Genomic DNA, 24,336 nt, shown 5'->3' on the forward strand with positions numbered 1-24,336 from the left:
AGTTTAGAGCACTGCAGAGGGCAGGTGTGTGTCTCTGTGTCCAGCTGACGCTCGTTGACGCTCGTTAATGTCATATATGCATCGAGGCAATTATGTGTGTGCACCGTCAAATAGGCCTACATCTAATCTATAGCATCAAAGCCTTAGATTTTTTACAAGCACCCTCTCTGGCTTATATATATATATTTTGTTCAAGCTGTTGTTAATAACTAGGATACGCTTGGTTGGTAAAGTTCAGATGACAAGAATATGACTAGGATTTTAGTGGAATTTATATTTATGCATTTATATTATATGTGTTATTAGTGTCCATATGTCCTCTGAAACAAGGGGTTTATAGTGAGAACTGAAGCTTGGATAATTGTATTTATTTTTGTGTGTAAAACACATGTATGTGTTTTATAAATAAAGCATGTTTAAACTGAAGATGATGGACAATGTTGATAGTAATTTGAAAAAAAAGAAAAGAAAAAAATGATATTGTATCGATATCAAGAGCCCGCAATGTTGTGTATCGTATCGTGAAATTCGTGTCGGCACACCCCTACTGTGCTCCATACTAGCGTCAAACATGGCTCACCTGTGGTCTAACATACAATACCGGCTTCCTTGCTTAACCGAGGCTGAGAGCCTTGAGGCTTGAATTGTGAATCGCGAAGGGCAAGGATTGCACAGCACCCACCCACCATCATCATCATCATCATCATCAGGACCACTGACCCTAGCAAGCTGTTTCAATTTAGCCTCCAAGTGAGCTAGGCTAATATGCTAATTATCGTTCTCCCAGCTGGCTAACAGCAGGCTCAGGTTTCCCCACTAAGTGCCAGGATACAGATTGTTACTCGGTATTGATATATCGATACTCAGTAGAGTATCGTTTGGTATCGATTCCTCAAAGAAAATATTGATTGTTTTTTCTTTTCTTTTTTTCTTTTACAATTAGAATTCAGCTTTCCTTTTATAAAGGGAAATCCTTAATCCTTTTCAGATGATTCCCAAAGAACCAGACATCACAGCGAGCCTAGGAAGATGGTTGTTGCTGACTAGGCTATTTCAATGATAAAAGGTGATGAAAGATGATGAAAGATGCAGGTTTCTGTCATTTTATGAATATTACAAATACAAGCCCCCTGAAAGGAGGTCTCTGTGTATAAAGTCATGACCAATTTCAGCTTGTAGATATATATTTTTTAAACATGTTTGCACCCGGGTCCAGTGAGCTCCCTGACACTTGCTTTGAAGAACCAAAGCGAGCCTATAGAGACCAATTTGGGTGAGCGACGGGGGGGCTTTGTAAGACGATGTGCGCAGCGTAGTGTTGAGGCCCACAACAACAGTACATGTGGACGTGATGTACATATGATGATGGTTAGCGGTTAGCATGGCCTCACAACGACACACACCTCATTAAATCCATTAAAGGGACTACACCATGAATTTAAACTTTTTCTTCTTTTTTGTGTGTTTTTGGTCTTCCCCTACCTCTCTTCTATCCCCAAAAATACCCCAGTTTGAACACTCAGGCGTTCACAGCAAATCTGGGGTTTTCTGTAAATTGGTCTCAAAACAGGCCAAACTGTTCTTTTTTTTTACTTTTTCCACACAGAACCAGGAGATAACATAGCATACAAACTGTCTCAATAGCGCCCCGTGCCAAACAGGACAATGTGGTATTGCAGGTGAAAGTGCTTTATAAGCCAGAGAGAAGTTAGTTAGAATGAGTATATCTGAGGCTTGATTTAGGCTCAAACCTTTTTTTAATTCATGGTGTAGATCCTTTAAGACCGGGGACGCATCTGTTTCAGTTTAAGATTTCTTTGACTATTCAAAAATAGCAGATGTACATGCTCATAACGCATGACAAATCTTGAAGATTTGTGCAAATCTTTGAATATATGTTTTTAAAGCGAACATTTGTAACTCAGATCTTTGTTTCTGGGGGTCCCTGGAACAAAACATTTTGAGATGGGGGTCCACAGCCAGATACATTATCTAAAAATGTTTTCTAAATCAGTGGTGCTCCAACTTTTCCATGTTAAGGATCCCCCAAAATGTTATGTATTTGGCCACGGACCCCCATCTCAAAATATGTTGTTCCAGGGACCCCCAGAAGCACAGATCGGAGTTAAAAACGTTTGCGATAAAACACATACAGTATACAGTATATATTCAAAAATGTGCACACATTTTCCAAATCTTTAAAAAAAAATGCAGATCTACAAGCTCATAGCGCTCATAACCCTTTGAATAGCCAAACACATTTTTAAAATGACACAGATGCGTTCCCAGATTGAATGGGTAAATGGTAAATGGTGCATTAAATAGCGCTTTTATCCAAAGCGCTTTACATAGATTGTGCATTACATTCACCCATTCACACACACACATTCATACACCGATGGCTGAGGAAACCATGCAAGGCACCAATGTGCTCATCGGGAGCAATTAGGGGTTCAGCGTCTTGCTCAAGGACGCTTCGACACTAACTCTGGGGGAGCCCCCCAGCCCGGGATCGAACTGGGAACCTTGCAGTTTCCAGTTCACTCTACCCGGCCACTCTACCCTTGAGCCACTGCCGCCCCACATGGGTTAAAGATGTATGACAATAGCCAACCTGTGGGCCGTTCTGCTGTCTGAAAACGGCCCTTCAAAGCACTTTACGATGCACTTCACATCGACCCGTTCTCACACGCATTCACACATCGCCGGCGGGGGAAACCATGCAGGTTTCGGGAGCGGTTAGGGGTTCAGTGTCTTGCTCAAGGACACTTGGGACACACTTCCACACGCAAGCCAGGAGGATTCCAAGGCGGACACTTTTGAGGTACTTTTACTTTACTGGAGTATTTCCAATTATCAGTACTTTTACACAAACTACTCCACTGCATCTCAGAGGCAAATATTGTACTTTTACTCCACTACAATTATTTGAAGACTTTAGTTACTAGTTATACTTTGCAGATGTAAATTATTACGTTATAAAACATAGATTAACCACTTTAGCCCTATTTTATACCTAGGCTATTTGAAAATAGCAGATCTACAAGCTCACAACGTGTCGCAACGCGACGCGTTGTGAGCTTGTAGATCTGCTATTTTCAAACATTTTAGTACTTTTACTTTTGGTACTTTAAGTACAGTTTGATACCAATACTTTTGTACTTTCACTCAAGTACATTTTTAATTCCGGACTTTTACTTGTAACAAAGTACTTCTACATTGCAGTATTGATTCTTTTACTTAAGTAAAAACATTTGAGTACTTTTTCCACCACTGAAAATAAATAATAACACCGTTCTGTGTACACAGGTATACATTCTGCAATAATATCGTGCGAAAACAGCTAACTTGGCCTTATTATCTGAAAGAAACCAAACTCGGAGCAACATCAGGCGCACAAATTGACACGCTGATGCAACCTCAGCTCAAAATAACACCATGCGCACACACACACACACACACACACACACACACACACACACACACACACACACACACACACACACACACACACACACACACACACACACACACACACACACACACACACACACACACACACACACACACACACAGCTACACCGACGCAGCTACACCGACGCGACCAGCCCCCAAAACGCCTCCACTCTGCTCCGCATCCCATCTGCTGTATAACCACCATTCTCTCCTCTGCACCCTGTTCCTCTCATTCTCCCTCTGCACCCGCCCCTGTTCCTCTCCTGTCTTTTTTTAATGCATTGTTTATGTGCACATGCTGTCGCCGGGGAAGCTCTATCTGGAACATATAGTCCCGTGACAGCCCCGCCGCCACAGGGCCCCCGGATGCATGCCGAAAGTCGTGCCGAGTATAGTGTAGAGAGAGTGGACCGGGTGCATGGGGTACGGTACGGTACAACCACAGGCTGCGGTATCATTTGACATACCCTGCTATCACCTGCAGGCAAAATAAGTGGCATCCACAAATGACAAGCGAAAAAGCCAGGGCTATACGTGCACTCTCTCACCCACGGGGTGACGCACGCGCGCACACACACACACACACACACAGAAAAAAAACGGTCACGCATACTTTAGACGGGTACACACAGGCACACACATACGCATACTGACACGAAGACATGACACAATATGAATACTTAACCCACTGAGACCGGGAACACGTCTGTGTCATTTTTTTGATTTCTTTGCCTATTCAAAAAAATAGCGCTACGAGCTTGTAGGTCTGCTATTTTTTTTTTAAATAGTGAAAATGTATTCAAATCTTTCAATATATATCTAAATAAATATCTGAATATATAACTAAATCCTCACAGTTTTTTTGAAAAGTCTTTATGGGACCCCCAGAAGCAAAGATTTGAGTTAAAAATGTTAAAAATATATATGTTAATATATATATATATATATATATATATATATATATATATATATATATATATATATATATATTAAAAAATATATAAACATATATGTATTTATATGCACGAATGTTCACAATTTTTCAAAAATAGCAGATCTGCAAGCTCATAGGGCGGCACTCGGTGTCGCCCTATGAGCTTGCAGATCTGCTATTTTTGATTAGCCAAATAAATCTTAAAATGACACACAGATGCGTTCCCGGTCTAGATGAGTTAAGCAGGAAGCTAATATATAGTTTGGCAGCTGTGTTAGGTTTGACTGGCTGTCTGTGTAACGCATGCATTGGCAGAACGGAGGAGAGAGAGTAAGAGGATTTAGAGGAAGTAGGCAGTGCTAGAAGAAGTACTCTATACCAGAGTATAGGCTACTAGAGTACATGTACTGTAGTAATGGGGGCGGCAGTGGCCGGTAGAGTGGCCCGGATGGAAGTCGTGAGGTTTTCAGTTCGATCCCGGGCTCCCCCAGAGTTAAAGGACGACTTCACCCATTTTCAACCTATCTTAATATAATAGGTCCTCACTAATGCTCATGATAAAAAAAAAATCTACTTGGTCTGTGTCTCATTGGAGGGCTGTGGACAGTCCAGAAACCTGTCTACCAGTGACATCATCGTTAGGCAGGATTTTTTTTTTTATTCAGATTTTTATGAAGGCGAGAACAATGGGATCTATTATTGCATTGCAACTTTCCAGGAATACAAAGCCTGCAGTTTCTATTAGCTTGGATTACCCATCGATGATGTCACTGGTAGACGGGTTTCTGAACTGTCTACAGCCCTCCTCTGAGACACAGACTGATTAGAAAAAAATTGTACCATTATATCATGAGCATTAGTGAGGACCTATTATATGAAGGGGTGCATTTCTCCTTTCCGACATGTCGCCTTTCCGACGTTGACGAACCCTATACCTAACCCTAACCCTAACCGCACGCGGAAGCCACTAGTATATGAAGATAGGTTGAAAATGGGTGAAGTCGTCCTTTAATGTTGAAGTGTCCTTGAGCAAGACGCTGAACCCCTAATTGAGCAGGTTGGTGCCTTACATGGTTTCCTCCGCCATCGGTGTGTGAATGTGTGGGTGAATGTAATGCACAATCTATGTAAAGCGCTTTGGATAAAAGCGCTATATAAATTTACCATTTACCAATACTACAATGCAGAAATACTTTGTAGTAAAAGGGTCGGTATTCAACATTTTACTTGAGTAAAAGTATCAGCATTGGCATCCGAAATATACTTAAAGTACCAAAGCAAAAGGGCTCAAAATGTAAACAAATTTGTCAAACATTTTCGAAAATACTTTAGTGTAGGATAGGGCTTAAGTGGCTTAATGTATTTATGTAATAATCTAAATCTGCGAAGTACAGTAACTAGTATCTAAAGCTGTCAAATGTAGTGGAGTAAAAAAGTATGATATTTGCCTCTGGGGATGTAATGGAGTAGAAGTATAAAGTATGTACTTTGTTACCTTCCACCACATGAGTATTAGGAGAGCTGGGAAGACGAGAGAGAGGAAGGGGAGAATAAGAGAGAAGAGGGAGGAGAGAGAGATGAGAGAGAGAAGAAGACGGGAAGGGAGAAGTAGAGAGAGAGGAAGAAGATGTGCAGTGAGGAAGAGGAAGAGGCATCACTGACAGCGTTTTCGACCGCACTTCGACCAAAGTGGCTCAGGCTACACTCAATCAAATCCCTCTCTGGAGACACAGACAGGATACAGATAGGCCAGAGCAGAGTGACACACACACACACACACACACACACACACACACACACACACACACACACACACACACACACACACACACACACACACACACACACACACACACACACACACACACACACACACACACACACACACACACACACACACTCACACACTTCTAGCAAAGGTGCGCTCAGTGGAGTGCAAATCTCCACCAGCAGGCACCACAATAACAACATTTACACGGACACAGAGACGTCAACCTAGGCGTCAAGTCGGTCTCTCTATGTCTGGTCATAGGGGCCGCAGGTTATTGGATTTAGTATATTGGTGTCAATCAGACTTTGGCTTGAACAGACATGCTATCTCTCTCCTGTGCACATGAGTCAGTGTGTCAGAGGTTGTACGGGATATGTTGGCACATTAACACATTGCGTTCCAATCGCGTAGTTTCACACAAACCTAAATAATTGCGCAGCGTGCCAGTCTCGTAGATCTACGCGAAGTGGTCTTTTTTTTTGGTTCTTCCTCGCAGTGACACATTTCATTATAGGCCTATCTCGCAGTGACACATTTCATTGTAGCACACCGGAAACGGAAACAAATGTCAATTGAAGATTTTCGTTCCCATCCGCCGCCGCTCTAAAGCTTCCGCTAATCCACCATTATCTCTGTGTCTTCCGCGCTGAACGCTGTTTAATAGAAACTGCGACGACTGCAAAATGAAAATTTCTTCTGTGGGCCACTCACACAGCTACCCTGTGTGTCTACAAACAGTTTAACGCGCGATCATAAGGTATTTAGCGATGTCTGTGGCGAGGTGAAAAAAACAAAAAAACAACAATAAATCGCTGGCACTGGTGAGTACATTATGATATTAAACTCTGTCATGGAACGTGTTAATGTAGAGTGAGGGACTCCGGTCAAGCGAGTATAGGATTTTTAAGTGGTTAAAGACCTCTGTTTGGGTGGCAGGGCTGAGTGGTGCGTTAACAAGCCCTGATGTTGGTCAACTCTAGTCTAGATGACATGTGGGCGCTGAATGATAATGTGGGCGCTGAATGATGTCGGCTAACTCCTTTCGACGTCCAAACTTTTCTTCTGAAAAGGAGGAGGTGATACAACTACAAATTGACGTTAATTCTGAACTTTTCCTTGGAACCCTACAGCACCTCCACATGTCCTGACTCTTCCAACTATAGATCGGACAGCCTGCTGCGTCCTCATCGGATGAAGTATGTATTGGCCTTGACCACTTAAACTCCATATGGTTGATTGGTTGGAGTCCCTCAGGGCTCTATACTAGTGTATTTTCTGTCATTGTGGGGAAAGCTTTCCCAAGGGAAATAAGACGTTTGACAATATTACAACGCGTCGCAGCGTGACACGTTGTAAGCTTGTCGATCGGCTATTTTCAGCGAAAGCTTTCCCCACGATACGGATGCTGGGGTTTAAGTTCTGCAGTGTAGCTGCTGAGCGGGGCTCTGGTGGGCCTGGCGGTGATGACGCAATCACTGTAAATACAACATTAAATATTCAGCCAGAGCACAACAACGTGGATGTGCTTAACCCATTAAGACCTGGAACTTTGTCATTTTTAGATTTGAGCTAAAAAAGCATTATTTTACACTTTGGGCTATTCAAAAATAGCAGATATACAAGCTCATAGCGCGGCACCGAGTGCCGCGCTATGAGCTTGTAGATCTGCTATTTTTGAAAAATCGTGAAAATGTGTGCAAATCTTTGAATATATATATTTTTACAGCGAATATTTTTTACTCAAATCGTTGCTTCTGTGGGTCCCTGGAACAAGATATTTTGATGGGGGTCCGCAGCCAAATACATATAATTTTGGGGGTCCTTGACATGAAAAAGATTGAGCACCACTGATATAGAAACATACGTTTTTCAGAATACTGTTGAGATTTAGGAGACATGTAGAATCGGCTTCAGGTCTTAATGGGATAAACAACAACGTGGATGTGCATAAACAGCCACGCAATGCGTCTTATCCTCATCCTGTGCGCATGCGCGTGCGGTACATAATTGGTGCCGTATGTCGTTCTGAGATAAGCATATGTGCCCTCATTTGTGTGTGTGTGTGTGTGTGTGTGTGTGTGTGTGTGTGTGTGTGTGTGTGTGTGTGTGTGTGTGTGTGTGTGTGTGTGTGTGTGTGTGTGTGTGTGTGTGTGTGTGTGTGTGTGCGCGTGCGTGCGTGTGTGTGTGTGTGTATTCCGATGGGAGCTTGTGTGTACGTGTGTGTGTGTCCAGACTGAAAAATGTGTGTGTGGAAGCACTCAAAGTGTTCTTGTGCTTCTGTGTGTGTGTGTGTGTGTGTGTGTGTGTGTGTGTGTGTGTGTGTGTGTGTGTGTGTGTGTGTGTGTGTGTGTGTGTGTGAGTTGTACCAGTGTAAGGGCCAGAGCAGGGAGCTCTCTAATTGAAAGAGATCGGAGGGACATGGTAGCAGTGAGTATGCGCCCACACACACACACACACACACACACACACACACACACACACACACACACACACACACACACACTCTGGTGGGCTGTTAAAACCAGCAGGGGTATGTGTGCGTGTGCGTTTGCACTCATGTGCATATGTTCTTGCATGGGTGGGCGCATCGCTATGTGCGACTGTGTGTGATTTGGCCCCATGTAGGGGAGAGTGTGTGTGTGTGTGTGTGTGTGTGTGTGTGCGTGTGTGTGTGTGTGTGTGTGTGTGTGTGTGTGTGTGTGTGTGTGTGTGTGTGTGTGTGTTCCTAAGGAGCGTAGTGTGTGGTGTCGTTTGTACCACATGAACCAGCGCACCTGGTTCATGTGTGGATGAGCAAACGAGCGGCGCTCTCTGAGGGAAGTCAAATCCCTCCATATTAAATGGATGAAGAAAAAAAAGACACACACACACACACACACACACACACACACACACACACACACACACACACACACACACACACACACACACACACACACACACACACACACACACACACACAGCACACATCTCTAATAGGTGACAGGGGCCCAGATGAAGGATTTCTGAACAAAACTTGTCTTTGTCTTTGAGATATTGAGATGCAGAGTGCGCATGCAGAGCGTGCTTGCAAACATGTGCACGCCCACACCCACACCCACACCCATACACACACACACACACACACACTCCCTTCCCGCAATGGAAAAGGACCATGGATGAAATGAAACGTTCATAAATCGCCATAACAATAACCACTTTATTTGCTGTTACGACTGTAATTCGGGCATGACTTAGTCGGGTTCATGAGCTCTGGCACCTAATCATTTACAAATTAAGCACTGAGTACTGTTACCTCTGGACCAAGGTGCAAGTGGTATTTGATTTAAATATCACATTTTTATAACCTGTAATGCGTCCATGTTACGTTCTAAAACATCCACATGTGCGCACACAACGCACGCAACGCACACGCGTGCAAGCGCACGCACGCACGCGCACACACACACACACACACACACACACACACACACACACACACACACACACACACACACACACACACACACACACACACACACACACACACACACATGTCTCTAGTGGTGTTGATGTGTGTGTTGAGGTCAAATCCAGATTAAATGCACCAATCAGCAGCGGCTTCCGCCGTCCAATGAGACGAGAGCAGAGGATCCTGCACCGAAACAAGTCAACGGCTATCGATCTACACTACATTACTTTACACAGCAGTTACAACGAGCTGCACCATCACTGTCAGGTGTGTGTGTGTGTGTGTGTATGTGTGTGTGTGTGTGTGTGTGTGTGTGTGTGTGTGTGTGTGTGTGTGTGTGTGTGTGTGTGTGTGTGTGTGTGTGTGTGTGTGTGTGTGTGTGTGTGTGTGTGTGTGTGTGTGTGTGTGTGTGCACGCAGACCTATAAGTCAAACCACAAAGGGCCTGGATGATAAGACATTGATTTATGTGTGCTTGCATGCATGTGCATTTGTGAGTGTGCACGATCTCATTATCAAAATGTCAAACGTATAATGGCTCTTTACTTACGTCAAAGTAAGAGCCAAAGTAAGTAAAATACATCTTGCAATACGTAACCTAGTTACTAGTTACGGTACATGTACCGTACTACGTATTCAAACCATGTAAAGGTCGTAATAAGACGGGAAGCGGTGAACGCGGGCGATACCACTCGGATAAGCGGGGACCGCGACGCGATCATTGTTGTTTCGTCCTCCTGAGCGGTGCGGGGAAAACAAAAGCTCACCAGAATCCAGCTCTTGCCGCCCGCGTGCACGTACGTGCACAAACAAGCGCGAGAGTTTCAAAGGACCGCGCCCGCTCGCCTCACCGCCTCTAAACTTCTCCGCGCGTCCCAAATAATCGCCCGCCTCTCATTGAAAATGAATTAAATACTGTAGGCGCCTCGGCCGCTAACCGTCTGAAAATACCTTAAATCAAATTGTGTTTCAGATAAACTTTTGCTGCTCTTTTTTTCTCTACACACCTATAACTCTTTGCCAAAAATAGCCGATCTACAAGCTCACAACGCCTCGCAGCGCGAGGCGTTGTGAGCTTGTAGATCTGCTATTTTTGGCTAAAGTTCTCCTCAGAAAAGTGATGCTAGGGTTCAAGTGGTTAATGTAAAAAAAAGAAATCCTATCACACAAAGATTTGGCGGACCCCTGTAGTAACTCTGAGGACCCCCTAGGGGTCCCGGACCCCCTGTTGAAGACCTCTGCCTTAAATCACCAAAATGTTCTAATTTTGTAACACACACAGGTTCCCTCATTTTGTAAGAGGGAACCTTTACCAATGTGTGCAAGCAACGATATATATGACACCATATCAACGTCTTTGTTATTCATTTCATTTTAACTGCAACTCAACATTTAATCACCAGATTGTATCCTATTAAAATATGAAATATAAACGAGGATATTAACCTTGCGATTAAATGTTGAGTGTTAGTAATGAAATGAATAACAAATGAGAACAACGTATGGCGAGAGCTCATTTACTATAAGTAAGTAAAAAGCCATTATCATCGCATTGTACGTTTCCTAATGTGTTGGTTCTCAAAGTGGGGTCCGGGGACCCCCAGGGGTCCTTGGGGGGGTTCCAGGAAAAGTAGTTAATATAGAATCACAATAATTTTAACCACTTTATCCATTTATATGTTGGCTGTTCAAAAAATGCTATTTTTGAAAATATTAGAAAAATATTGAAACTGTTTTTTTCTGAATAATTGTGAATTCAACTTCTGGGGGTCCCTAGCACAAAACGTCTTTTTAGTCATCCGACATGTTTTAGTTTTTGTCTAGTTTTAGTCGACTAAATGTCATAAGTTTATAGGCACCGCTAAAATACATTATAGTCGACTAAATCTACAGTTGATTTAGTCGACTAAAATGTATTTTGGCGGTGCCTTGATGGCGTCCTAATGGCTGATTTTACACTTGGTCGCATGCTGAAAATAGCCGATCTACAAGCTCACAACGCGTCGCAGCGCGACGTGTTGTGAGCTTGTAGATCGGCTATTTTCAGAGCAGCAACACCCAAGCGCAACCAAACACAAAATGACTTGTCTTTTAGTTCTACTGGATCTCTTCTCCACTATAGTCCCTCACTAACATTTTAGTCTAGTTTTTATTTGTTGACGAGATTGTCAATATATGTAGTCATAGTTTTAGTCATCATTGCTTAGATTTTATTTCGTTTTTATTTCGTTTTTTTCGTCAGTGAAAAAAAGGTAGTCGACGACCATTTTTCGTCATAGTTTTAGTCGACGAAATCAACACTGTCCTATAACGAGAACAGGCTCACTGTGACACACGAGATAAGAGGCAAGGAGGAACGGCTGTGACACAGACACAGCGTTATGTACAGTACGTACATCAAACGCATGCATGAATAAACAGGATGTTTGTGGGATGTAGAAAAAAGACAAGGAGCCAGCTATCTGATGGGGAACGGCAGGCTGACAAAGGAGAGAGAGAGAGAGAGAGAGAGAGAGAGAGAGAGAGAGAGAGAGAGAGAGAGAGAGAGAGAGAGAGAGAGAGAGAGAGAGAGAGAGAGGTCAATCGTACAGCAACCTGCCCGGGGCCCACGTTGCCAACCAGGCTGAACTGCACGGGAACATGATACCCAGGTGACCCTGCCACTACCCTCTGCTCAGGTTGTTGTTGTTTCAGCAACACTATAGTCAGCACGGTGTGGTTGGAAAGTAACTAAGTACATTTACTCAAGTACTGTACTTAAAGGTATACGGGTAAGTGAAGTGCTATTTCTTTGGTTAACCCATTAAGACCTGGAACTGTGTCATTTTTTGATTTCAGCTAAAAAGCATTATTTTACACTTTGGGCTATTCAAAAATAGCAGATCTACAAGCTCATAGCGCGGCACCGAGTGCCGCGCTACGAGCTTGTAGATCTGCTATTTTTGAAAATTCTTGAAAATATGTGCAAATCTTCTGAATATATATATTTTTAAAGCGAACATTTTAAACTCAAATCTTTTCTTCTAGGGGGTCCCTGGAACAAAATATTTTGATGGGGGTCGGCGGCCAGATGCATATAATTTTGGGGGTCCTTGACATGAAAAAGATTGAGCACCACTGATATAGAAACATACGTTTTTCAGAAAACTGTTGAGATTTAGGAGACATGTACTGTAGAATCGGCTTCAGGTCTCAATGGGTTAAAACAAAAGGTTATTTGTTAAAAGGCTACAATACTATTTTCTGATAGAAATCATTGCTATATACCCTACCCTTAAGTAAAGAATCTGGGTACTTCTTCCACTAACACATGAGCCTGGGTGACCAGCCACTATACCCTCCTCCGTTCACGGTCTACATTGTTGTTTCAGTAACGCTTATCTGTGTACACGCACAGAAAAACAAAGTGCCAACTGGAACCAAAGCTAGTCCTTCAGAGAGATGTCATAAAATAACATTGTTTTGGTTCCAGAAAATAACCTTTCAGACCCATTCACTAAATAAAATTGTTCTTCAGTAGTAGGTGAAGGTTCTTCGTGGGACCATATAGTCTTTTAACTTAACCCATTAAGACCGGGAAAGCATCTGACATTTTAGATTTTAACCACTTTAACCATTATTTTATACTTTGGCTATTCAAAAATAGCAGATATACAAGCTCATAGAGCGGCACAGAGTGCCGTGCTATGAGCTTGTAGATCTGCTATTTTTTAAAGATTATGAACATTTTTGCAAATCTTTGAATATATATATATTTTTAGCGGTGCCAGCCGCTCTACATTTGACTATGTCCGTCCGTATGTCTGTCTGTCCGTTTGTCTGTTTGTCCGTTTGTCCGTTTGAGCACGGGCTTTAAACAGCTATAACTCCAGTTCACAGCATGCCAGCAAGTCCAAATTTGGTATGTGGACTTAGACCACCAATAGGGACGAGCATTGACTGCTGAAGCCCCGCCCTATTATAGCGCCACCAGGAGGCCACTGGCTTTAAACAGCTATAACTCCAGTTTGCAGCATGCCACCAAGTCCAAATTTGGTATGTGGACTTACACCACCAATAGGGACGAGCATTAATTGCTGAAGCCCCGCCCCGCCCTATTACAGCGCCACCAGGAGGCCACTCATCAAAGGCACCGTTTCCTTCACACAGGGTGTGATTTTTTTTTAAAGCAAACATTTGTAACTCAAATCTTTGCTTCTGGGGGTCCCTGGAATTAAATATTTTGAGATGGGGGTCCGCGGCCAAATACATTTTACACAATTTGACAAGTTTGAGAACCACTGATATTACAGCAACATATGTTTTTCAGAAAACTGTTGAGATTTAGAAGACATTTTGTAGAATCCGCCTCAGGTCTTAAAGGACGACTTCATCGATTTTCAAACTATCTTCATATAATTGGTCCTCACTAATACTCATGATAAAATAGTACCATTTTTTTCTACTCGGTCTGTGTCTCAGAGGAGGGCTGTGTACAGCTCAGAGTCCCGTCTACCATGCTGTGACATCATCAATGGGGAATCCAAGCTAATAGAAACTGCAGGCTTTCTATTCCTGGAAAGTTGCAATGCAATGAAAGAAGCCATTGCTCTCGTGTTAATAAAAATCTAAATAAAAAATGTGAAATTTTGTTGGAAAAAAAAAATCATGCCTAATGATGATGTCACTGGTAGACGGGTTTCTGGACTGTCCACAGCCCTCCTATGAGACACAGACCAAGTAGAAAAAAATTGTACCATTTTATCATGAGTATTAGTGAGGACCAATTATATGAAGATAGGTTGAAAATCGGTGAAGTCGTCCTTTAATACTGTAAGTTAAAGAACCATTTCAGAGCCATTATTTTTCTGTGTGCACTCTAGCGCTCTGGGTACAGGGGGTGGGGTGGGGCAGACCACACTCCCATCCCCTCATGCCTTCTCTGTTGCTAACAAATTACGTACAACATTCTACAAAACACAACGGGTATAGTAGGCTCAGTGACGTGTTAGAGAGGGAACCGGCAGCTAGTCAACTCTCTCGTACATATTTGATTTGTAACACGGAGCGGTTGCAATGTTTTCATTAGTCAATCACACGCTGAATAATGTCAGGGCTAGCGAAGCGTGTCAAGATCGCGTGGGGTAAACTGGACATGAGTTGAATTCATTGTTGCGCCACCCCCGCGTATACAAGCTAGCTAGGGAGATAAACACATGCACTCCAGGCAGAAAACAACACATTTTGACGCGTGACGCGTGATCAAAGAGGTAAAGCGTACTGTATAAGATGCTTTGATCCACTGGGGACAGCTTTGTTCTCGGTTCATAATTATCCCCTTCAAGCCGAGAACGCATCTGTGTTTATTTTATACTTTAGCTATTTTTCTGAAAAATCGAGAAAATGTGTGCAAATCAAAAATATACATTTTTTAAAGCGGACATTTTTTAACTCAAATCTTTGCTTATGGGGGTCCCTGGAACTAAATATTTTGACATGGGGGTCGGCGGGCCAACTACATATCATTTTGGGGGGTCCTTGAACATGAAAAGGTTTGAGAACACTGATATAGAAACATATGTTTTTTCAGAAACTCGTTAGGATTTAGAAGACCTTTGTAGATGCGTTTCCAGGTTTGAATGGGTTATTGGTAGGTATTGCTTCTTCTTGGTTGTACTCTTTCCCCCTCAAAGGGCATTGGAGATGCCATGATATCGTCACTGTCAGGCAGAAACCTTGCATCATCATAATTCAAATTTGTATGTTTTTTTGGGGGGGTGTAAATTCATGGCCTATACTTAGTCGTACAACAGTGTCACGCAAATGTTCGCAAAAATATCCAATCTACAAGCTCTACAACGCGTTGAATCATGCCGTGTTGTGAGCTGGTAGATATGCTAAGTTCACTGTTTTCTAAACATTTAAATATTGAAACAATGAAAAAGTATTAACGAGCTCGAGAATAAATAATAACGACATTGGATCCCTTGGGAACATAAGGCAATTCTTTTTTTTCCATTTCCTGAATAGTAATGGTTATGGACATTGGACATGGACCGACAGCAATGATTTTCTACTCATGCCCTCACAATATACTGCAAATTGAAAATTATACCATCAGTGCACGCCTCGCCACGAGCAAATGATCGTAATGATTCTGATGGACTCTTGAGTTAGGGTTAGGGTTTTGTGCAAAAACATGTTAAAGTGTATTTGCTCTTTTGTCGTGTTTTTTTTTTTTGACTATCTGCCCAGGGACAATGGATGCAAATTAACTGCGAGCTAACACTGGTGCAATTACTTTTAATTGTGAGCTGTCCCTGTTATAATAAACAATAAACGAAATGAATGTGCAAATTATGTCAGAATCTTACATCATCACAGCCTGGGGACGGGCGTGTAGCCAAAAATGTTGGCAGGATGCTGCCTGATTAACAAAGGAATGAATTTATCATTACTTTTCTGTCTGGAATAATAGATCTGACCGGAATCATTGTATGGCTCGAGATTCAAAGCATGTTTGCACCTGACCTGGTCACAAACTGTGATTCAGCCAGTCTATGAGACAAGAGACAACGGGCCGACGATGGCCATCCAGGGCGCTCGGGTGGCGTATAGGGTGGTAAGTACATGCCCAACCCTAGAATCCCACCACCATGGAAGTCATGGGGCTTCCATTCCACCGCAGTGCATCCGGCTTGCCAATCGTGTCCATGAACACAGTTGGCCGTTTTCGGGGGAGGGAAGCTGGGCGGGTGTAGGGCAATTTTTGTCTCTGCATGCATGCACTCCTACAGGCTGGGGGCAGCACCTGCCAGCCAGAAATGATGAATGGTGCTTACATCCTCCTGGTGGGAGCCAGTAGGGTACTACTGCAGTGGCAAGCAGTGGGAGGAATTAATTGGCTTAACGACTAAATTGGGAAGAAACAAAGGGTAATCATAATTTGCTACTAAAAATTTCGGAGGAAAAAAAATATTGTTGCTGAGTGGGTAGAGAGTCCGCCTGGGAATGAAAAGAACCGGCAGTTCAAACCTCACCTCACCCATGCGCACTTGGCCACGCATTAACATCGAAAACTCCGGCCGTAGAGTTAAACAGAGGTTCGGAAAAAGGCTATTAAACGGCTCAAATTCCGTGCGCATGCTGATGGTCAATGGCTGTGTGCAAATACAGATCAACTGCTCCAGGCACTGAGGAGAACCGGGCAGGAGAGATTTTGGGGACGCACGCACACAGACGCACACACACACACACACACACACACACACGCACACACAGACACACACAGAGCCACAGAGCTTTGTAGAATTATAGGATGATTACTAGGCCGATAACGGTTGGGAACGCATGCCCCTCCGGTTATGCGATACCTCTTGTATCCGTTGAACTCGTTGTCAGCTCCATATATGGGCATAAAAAGGATAACCGTCAGAACAGACTCCCAGACAGACAGATGCAGTGATTTTTCATTTTCGGTTCTGGACAACCTCCGGTACGACCAAATTCTCACTTGGCACAACACATGCCAAGTGTGAAGTCCAGTTATGCTTGAGTTTTGGTCGGGACATACGCACGCACGCACACACACACACACGTTTATACAGTACATAGATTAGAGGAAATGATGTCACATCCTTACATCTTCCCAGCCTCGCCCAGGCGTCCATGAGATGACGTCCAGGTAGGGGTTGGCCAGGTATCCGTCACTGTTGAAGGAGTAGTCTCGACCGCCCAGCGTGATGTTGTTGAAATACCTGAGAGAAGAATAGGACAGATAGAATGTTATTTTTCTTGGATGGTATAATACAGTTGCCTCATTCATATCGGTAGATGCCTTTATTCGTGGCAAAAGGTTGAGCACGTTCTGAATACAAAAATGCGTTGCTTTGGTCTGGATTATATTCACATTGTGTGAATGGACCATGACACAAACATATCATTTAGGGCGATTTAACCCTTTAAGACCTGAAGCCGATTCTACATGTCTCCTAAATCCCAACAGTTTTCTGAAAAACGTATGTTTCTATGTCAGTGGTGCTCAATCTTTTTCAAGTCAAGGACCCCCAGAATTATATGTATTTGGCCGCCGACCCCCATCAAAATATTTTGTTCCAGGGACCCCCCAGAAGCAAAGATTTGAGTTAAAAATGTTCGCTTTAAAAATATATGTATATTCAAAGATTTGCACACATTTTCACGATTTTTCAAAAATAGCAGATCTACAAGCTCGTAGCGCGGCACTCGGTGCCGCGCTATGAGCTTGTAGATCTGCTATTTTTGAATAGCCCAAAGTGTAAAATAATGCGTTTTAGCTCAAATCTAAAAATGACACAGTTCCAGGTCTTAATGGGTTAATATTTGACTACGTTGACTCAAGCAGGCTACTGGCGTTGAGTACTTTGTCCACCACAGCTGGTTAGCACGAGGACCAAACGCCTCCAGTGTAAATGTGAAACTGAATACTGAAAGGAGAGAACTGAGCACTTGCCTCTGCGGGTGATTTGGCGGGTCACTGTGCCGCCCTTCGTCAATGACCATAATGCTAACATCAGCTCAGAGAATGCCATACTTTCTCTCAAGGGACTTTATTTATATTGCCACAGTGTAGGTTTATATGCAGATCTTGTACGGCTGATGGCCGTTTATTTTTCTATTACATCATATCATTCTTATATATATATTTATATCAGGGGTCTTCAACGTTTTCAGGCCAAGGACCCCCTAGCTGAGAGATAGATGAAGCAGGGACCCCCTCTGTATTGTATAAAATTGTGTTTCAGATTAAACTTTTTTTGTTTACTTGGTCTGCTCTTTTTGCCCTCTGCACCTATACCTCTTTGCCAAAAATAGCCGATATACAAGCTCACAACGCCTCGCAGCGCGAGGCGTTGTGAGCTTGTAGATCTGCTATTTTTGGCTAAAGTTCTCTTCAGAAAAGGGATGCCAGGGTTCGGCTGGTTAAGGAAAAAAAAAAAAACATATCACACACAAGATTTAGCAGACCCCCTGTAGTAACTCTTATGACCCCCTAGGGGTCCCGGACCCCCTGTTGAAGACCCCTGATTCATATAGTATACCATAGACTGTATCAGTCACTTAATATACTGGCAAATCTCGCGTATAATATTCGGAGCACACGTTCTAGCATCCTTGATGGACGTGGTGGCAATAAATACTTGACTGAATCCCGGATTCCGCTGAGCGCTGAAGGATGACTGAGAGGAGAACGTGCAGACGATGAGAGAACCACACGCAGGAGGAAGGCATTTAAGCTGCTCAATGCTGAATTTGGAACGCAGCATAAGATGGATATTACGCTTTCCATTCAGATGCTAAGTCCCAGCACCTGACTGGTGGCAGTCAGGAGCCCCTCGTCTGTTAAAACAGATCGGCACGTAAATCGTCGATGTCGGCGGCAGAAACCTCGCATCTCCATGTTTCAACTTTTGATGTTTTTCTTCCTAAGTTAAAGGAGGAGTTCACCCAAAAAATGACTTATTTTCTATCAATTACACACCCCATGAAGCCTTGATTTCATGGATTTATTTTTGTTTTTGTGGCATTCCTAAGACAATAATTTGATGACTGTGTGTATTTCCGGTAGGAGACACAAATAATCTACTTTGTGTCTCCTACCAGATACATTAGCCGGTAGGAGACGGGAATCAAATTATTAGCTTAGGAATGCGACAAAAACAAAAAAGAATCCATGGATTCAAGGCTTCATAGGGTGTGCAATTGATAGAAAGTAAGTCATTTTTTGGGTGAACTCCTCCTTTAATGCCCCTACTTCGTCATACTATAGTGTCACAAAGTGAATGTGGTTGAGTGTGTCTGTGGAGTTCTATGAATACTGAACCGATGAAAAGTAACAACATCAGCTCTTGTGACTAAAATAAAAACGACATTGGGTCCATCATCAGAACACAAGGTTCTTTTTTCCCATGTCCATGTTTTTGGTACATATACAAGGTTTCCACCCGACAGCCACCAAACGATCGAACGAGACGCTCACTCCATTGTCAGGACTCATCTTTTTGAAGTGACACAATTTTCGCTGCCGCTCGCCTCCTCATCTCCTGCCAAACCACCGCACGACCCGTCTGATAATCACACAGAGCACTTCTAATTGTCTCCCGGTGTCACTCTGAAAGCTCTTTTTTTTTTCTTAACCCATTCAGACCGGGAACGCGTCTGTGCATGTCATCTTGCGCAGACGCATCTTTTTTTAGCTATAGCCTATATAACCATTATTTTATACTTTGGGCTATTCAAAAATAGCAGATATACAAGCTCATAGCGCGGCACCGAGTGCCGCGATATGAGCTTGTAGATCTGCTATTTTTCTTTTATTATCGTGAAGATTTTTGCAAATCTTTGAATATATATAGATTTTTTGAAACAACATTTTAACTCAAATCCTCTGCTTCTGGGGGGTCCTGGAACAAACCTTATTCATGTCAAGGACCCCCAACATTATATGTATTCGGCCGCGGACCCCCCCCCGATCTCAAAATATTTAGTTCCAGGGACCCCCTCCCCCAGGAGCAAAGATTTAAGTTAAAAATGTTCACTTAAAACAAAATATATATAGCCTATATTCAAAGAGTTGCACACATTTTCAGATATATATTTTTTTTGCAGATCTACAATCTTGTATATCTGCAATTTTTGAATAGCCAAAGTATAAAATATGACTTAAAATGACACAGATGTGTTCCTGGTCTCAATGGGTTAAATCCCTTAGAGAGGCAGAGGACGTCTGGACTCACCGCCGTCGATGAACGGCAGGTAAAGACATTGTGAAGGAAAAGCCACAGAGAACATGTTATTTCATCTGTGTTGTTACCGCTCACACAGGTTTTGGTACGTGATGTGCGAGTCGGCCTTTCTTCTGGCATTTCTTCCCTGGCAGAGCTTTGGGTGCAGTGTGTGCCTGTGATCCCTTCCTTAAGCACAAAGGCCTACGAGCAAAGACCGCTCTTCTGATGTTAAAATTGCTTTTTACCCCAATTTCAGTTTTTCTTCCACAGGAATATACAGTTTGGAATGCTCCCACTTATACCAACCTGATGCACTTTATAGGCTAAATATGCAAGCGTGCGTGCGTGTGTGTGTGTGTGTGTGTGCGTGCGTGCGTGCGTGCGTGCGTGCGTGCGTGCGTGCGTGCGTGCGTGCGTGCGTGTGCGCGTGCGCGTGCGTGCGTGCGTGTACTACAGGGTGATCATAATATTTTCACCGGGACCCTCAATCACTTAATTCCAATTAGCCAACAGCCGATCTACAAGCTCACAACCCATCGCGACGTGACTCGTTGTGAGCTTGTAGATATGCTATTTTCCCTACTTTTGACATTTCTTTTTTTTTTTTTCATCTGGTGTTTTTCATCAGGATGGGGGACGAAAAATGTGTTATTATTTTGTAACTGTGGTGAAAACTGGGACGATTTATATGTGTTTTCGAGATATTTGTCGGGACTCAGGACACCCAGCTTGAAACCGGGACAATCCAGGCCAAACTGGGACGTATACGTCTGGTCACCGTAGTGTGTGTGTGTGTGCGTGTGCGTGTGCGTGTGTGTGTGTGTGTGTGTGTGTGTGTGTGTGTGTACTGCACAGTACGTGTTGTCCTGGACAGTCAGCTCTCATTCAAGGCACACATTGCAGCGGTCACTCGTAGATAATCGCAATCCTGTAGGTTCACATTCTATAATATACTTCCTCACCTAGGAGTCAGCCCAGCTCCTTATCCAGACATCAGTCATTTCAAAACTCCACTACTGTAACTCTCTCCTTACTGGCCTCCCGACACTGGCACTTAAACCTCTCCAAATGATCCAGAATGCTGCAGCACGCTTGATCTTCAACCAGCCAAAAAAAAATTGCACTTCTCCCCCCTTGTCCGCTCCCTCTAATGGCTCCCAGTAACTGCCCGCACAAAACACTGATGATGGCCTAAAAAGCAACCAAAGGTATAGCCTCGATCTCCAGGCTTTTATTGTTTAGTTTTGCTGAAAAATAAAAGCCTGGACCAGCGCGTCGGTGTACCCGGTATAGGAAGTGTTTCATTTCCCCCCAGTGCAGTGGGCGTCGCTCGTAATGTTGTGTTGACGGGGCGGGGGCTGACGGACAGATCGGTGAACCAATGGCATCACACGCATTCTCTCGCCGTAGATGTTAAACCCGCCCCTCTAGGCACGAAAAGCAGGAGGGCTGCATGGTGCAGCCTACCAAAGGTATGACTCCCCCCTTATCTTCAAAGCCTGATCCAACCCTACAACCCCTCCCGCTCACTCAGATCAGCTAACACAGCTGTCAGAACCTTCGCTAAAACCTCCGGGACAACGCTCCACACGTCCCAGACTCTTCTCCCTTTCTGGCTCCCAAACATGTGGAATGAACTCCCCATTGCAGTCAGAACTGCAGACTTACTCCCAATTCTCCGCCGTAATCTGAAGACTCACCTCTTCAGACTCCACCTCAGCCCACATAGCACTTGCCCTAGCCGTGGTGACCTTGCAGGCTTATGCAAAGGTTAACTTGTAATTTAGATAGCATATTATATACATTACATTACAGTCATTTAGCAGACGCTTTTTTCCAAAGCTACTTACAATAAGTGCATTCAACATAGGTAGGGAACGAAAACTACTAATCACCAGAAGTCTAAAGTGCATTTTCTGCTAAAACAAGCAACCAAGAGTATACCTAGCACTAAGGTAAAAGTGCAATACATCAGCTACCTATTTCCTTAAACAGATGAGACAAAATAGCAAAATCAAATGAGCAGGAGCTAAAACAAATAAGTGTATCGACTAAACAAGATCCAACTCTGTAAGACCAATATATAGACAGATGCCAGGTTATTGTTGACCTGGCATCCTATAGTGTGTATAGTTTAACGTACAGATTATTAAATTTTTTGGATATTCTACGGTTAGACTCATGATAGGTTCTTGGTTTACCTGTGATCCTAGATTACTATTTCTATGCATTTGATGCATTACCTTGTGTTGTCCTTGCTTATTGTAAATTGCTCTGGATTACGAGCGTCTAGATTGTAAATTGTCACATGGCATGAAGGGCGCGCGTGGGTGACTTAAATGAACTGGGGTTGATAACCAGCCGCTCCGTCCGTTTACCTGTTAAGACGGAGAGTGCCACTGCTCTCTCCGTGTTTGCACGGCCCTTAGAGGAATATGTAAAAGACCCCCCCCCCCTCATTAATATACATGAGCCACGGTCTGCTGGCTACAGATGCCGGGGTAATTTCCCCACCTCGGAGCTACATGCACCGACAACATCTATTTTGCATGCATGATGGCCGGCACCAAATTCAGATATCCCCTCTGTGGCATGCGTGTTGACCCCCCTCCCCCCACCCCCCGCTCCCCCGCCAGCTAATTCTGCCTCCCACCCGGTCCTCAGCCTGTCTGGCGTACCCCACCTCTCCTCCGTTCTTGCTGGCGTCGTGCCAGCCAGCTCATTCAACGTTCAACATTCCGTGGTTTGTTGGCGGGTAAACCGAGGGTGCTGTTACTGTACAGGTGTTGGAATTGGAGTATAGGGCAGGAGAGATAACTGTAAATGTATCGAAACCCGACATTTAGAACCTCTTCACCGACTTAATCTTTGCTCGTGTTGGTTAATCGAGAAGTCTATATATAAAATCTATATATTTATTTACAATCGGTTGCACCCGTAATATTTGCAGTACAGATCTTGTCAGAGATCTCTGAGGGCAGGGCAGTGTAAACAAAATTGTATGAAATAGTTGATAACATTAAAGTTTGAAATAAAAGTGATAGTGATTTGAAGCCTTAAGTGGAGCTGGCTGGAAAGGTCTTTGGGATAAACACACAGGACAGGGCCATAGGTTTGTGTGTGAATAAATTACGGTCCCACAGAGAGTTCAAGAGGCACGCACATCCAAACACTGAAATCCAAGGTGCTGCTGGTGGCCAGAAGAACACGTCGAAAGCATACAACATAGAGGACGTTTCGAGCGTGCCACACTGAATAATCTGGGTATACCACCCACAAAATACTCACACCCGGTGTGTGTGTCTGTCTGTCTGTCTGTCTGTCTGTCTGCTGTTAACCCATTATGACCGGGAAAGCATCTGTCATTTTAGATCTTAACCACCTTAACCGCATTTCTGCAAATCTTTGAAGATAAATATTATATATATATATATTTTTAAAGCGAACACTTGCAACTCAAATCTTTGCTTTCTGGGGATTCTACAAATGTACTTTTTTTTTTACAAAATGATATGTATTTGGCCACGGACCCCAATCTCAAAATATGTTGTTCCAGGAACACCCCAGAAGCAAAGATTTGAGTAAAAAACGTTTGCTTTAAAATATATATATATTCAAAGATTTTATTCGTGATTTTTCAAAAAATGGCTATTTCTTAATAGCCAAAGTATAAGATAATAGTTAAAGTGGTTAAAATCTAAAATGACAGCGTTCCCGGTCTTAACGGGTTAATCTTGCATAAGTAAACATGGGTCCTTAGCGGAGGTCCTTAGCATAGCCTCCTGACCATGGGTCCTGTTCCTTCAGAGTGAGGCAGCTTGATGCACAGTACAGTACAAGAACACCCCCTTGACATGACGCTAGCATGCCACAGAGACTTAACCCCAATCGAACCCTTGATGTTGAGTGCCAAGCAGGCAAGCATTATAGGTACCTTTTTTCTTTTAACCCATTAAGGCCTGAGGTTTCCAATTCTACAA

General features: G+C 43.3%; 1 protein-coding gene across 1 annotated transcript in view; it reads right to left on the minus strand.

The window, feature by feature from the left end:
• The window catches only part of grin2db (glutamate receptor, ionotropic, N-methyl D-aspartate 2D, b), a gene marked incomplete at both ends in the record, with an annotated part of 161,054 nt that overhangs the window by 118,105 nt on the left and 18,613 nt on the right, over nucleotides 1–24,336 (minus strand). Inside the window, 2 exons of the mRNA XM_084052187.1 lie at nucleotides 17,233–17,347; nucleotides 18,732–18,808. Of these exons, the coding sequence (XP_083908313.1) occupies nucleotides 17,233–17,347; nucleotides 18,732–18,808 (192 nt within the window). The remainder of the gene's footprint in view (nucleotides 1–17,232; nucleotides 17,348–18,731; nucleotides 18,809–24,336) is intronic.

This window comes from Gymnoscopelus microlampas (genome assembly GCF_963454915.1).
Source record: "Gymnoscopelus microlampas genome assembly, chromosome: 3".
NCBI classification, from domain to species: Eukaryota; Metazoa; Chordata; class Actinopteri; order Myctophiformes; family Myctophidae; genus Gymnoscopelus; species Gymnoscopelus microlampas.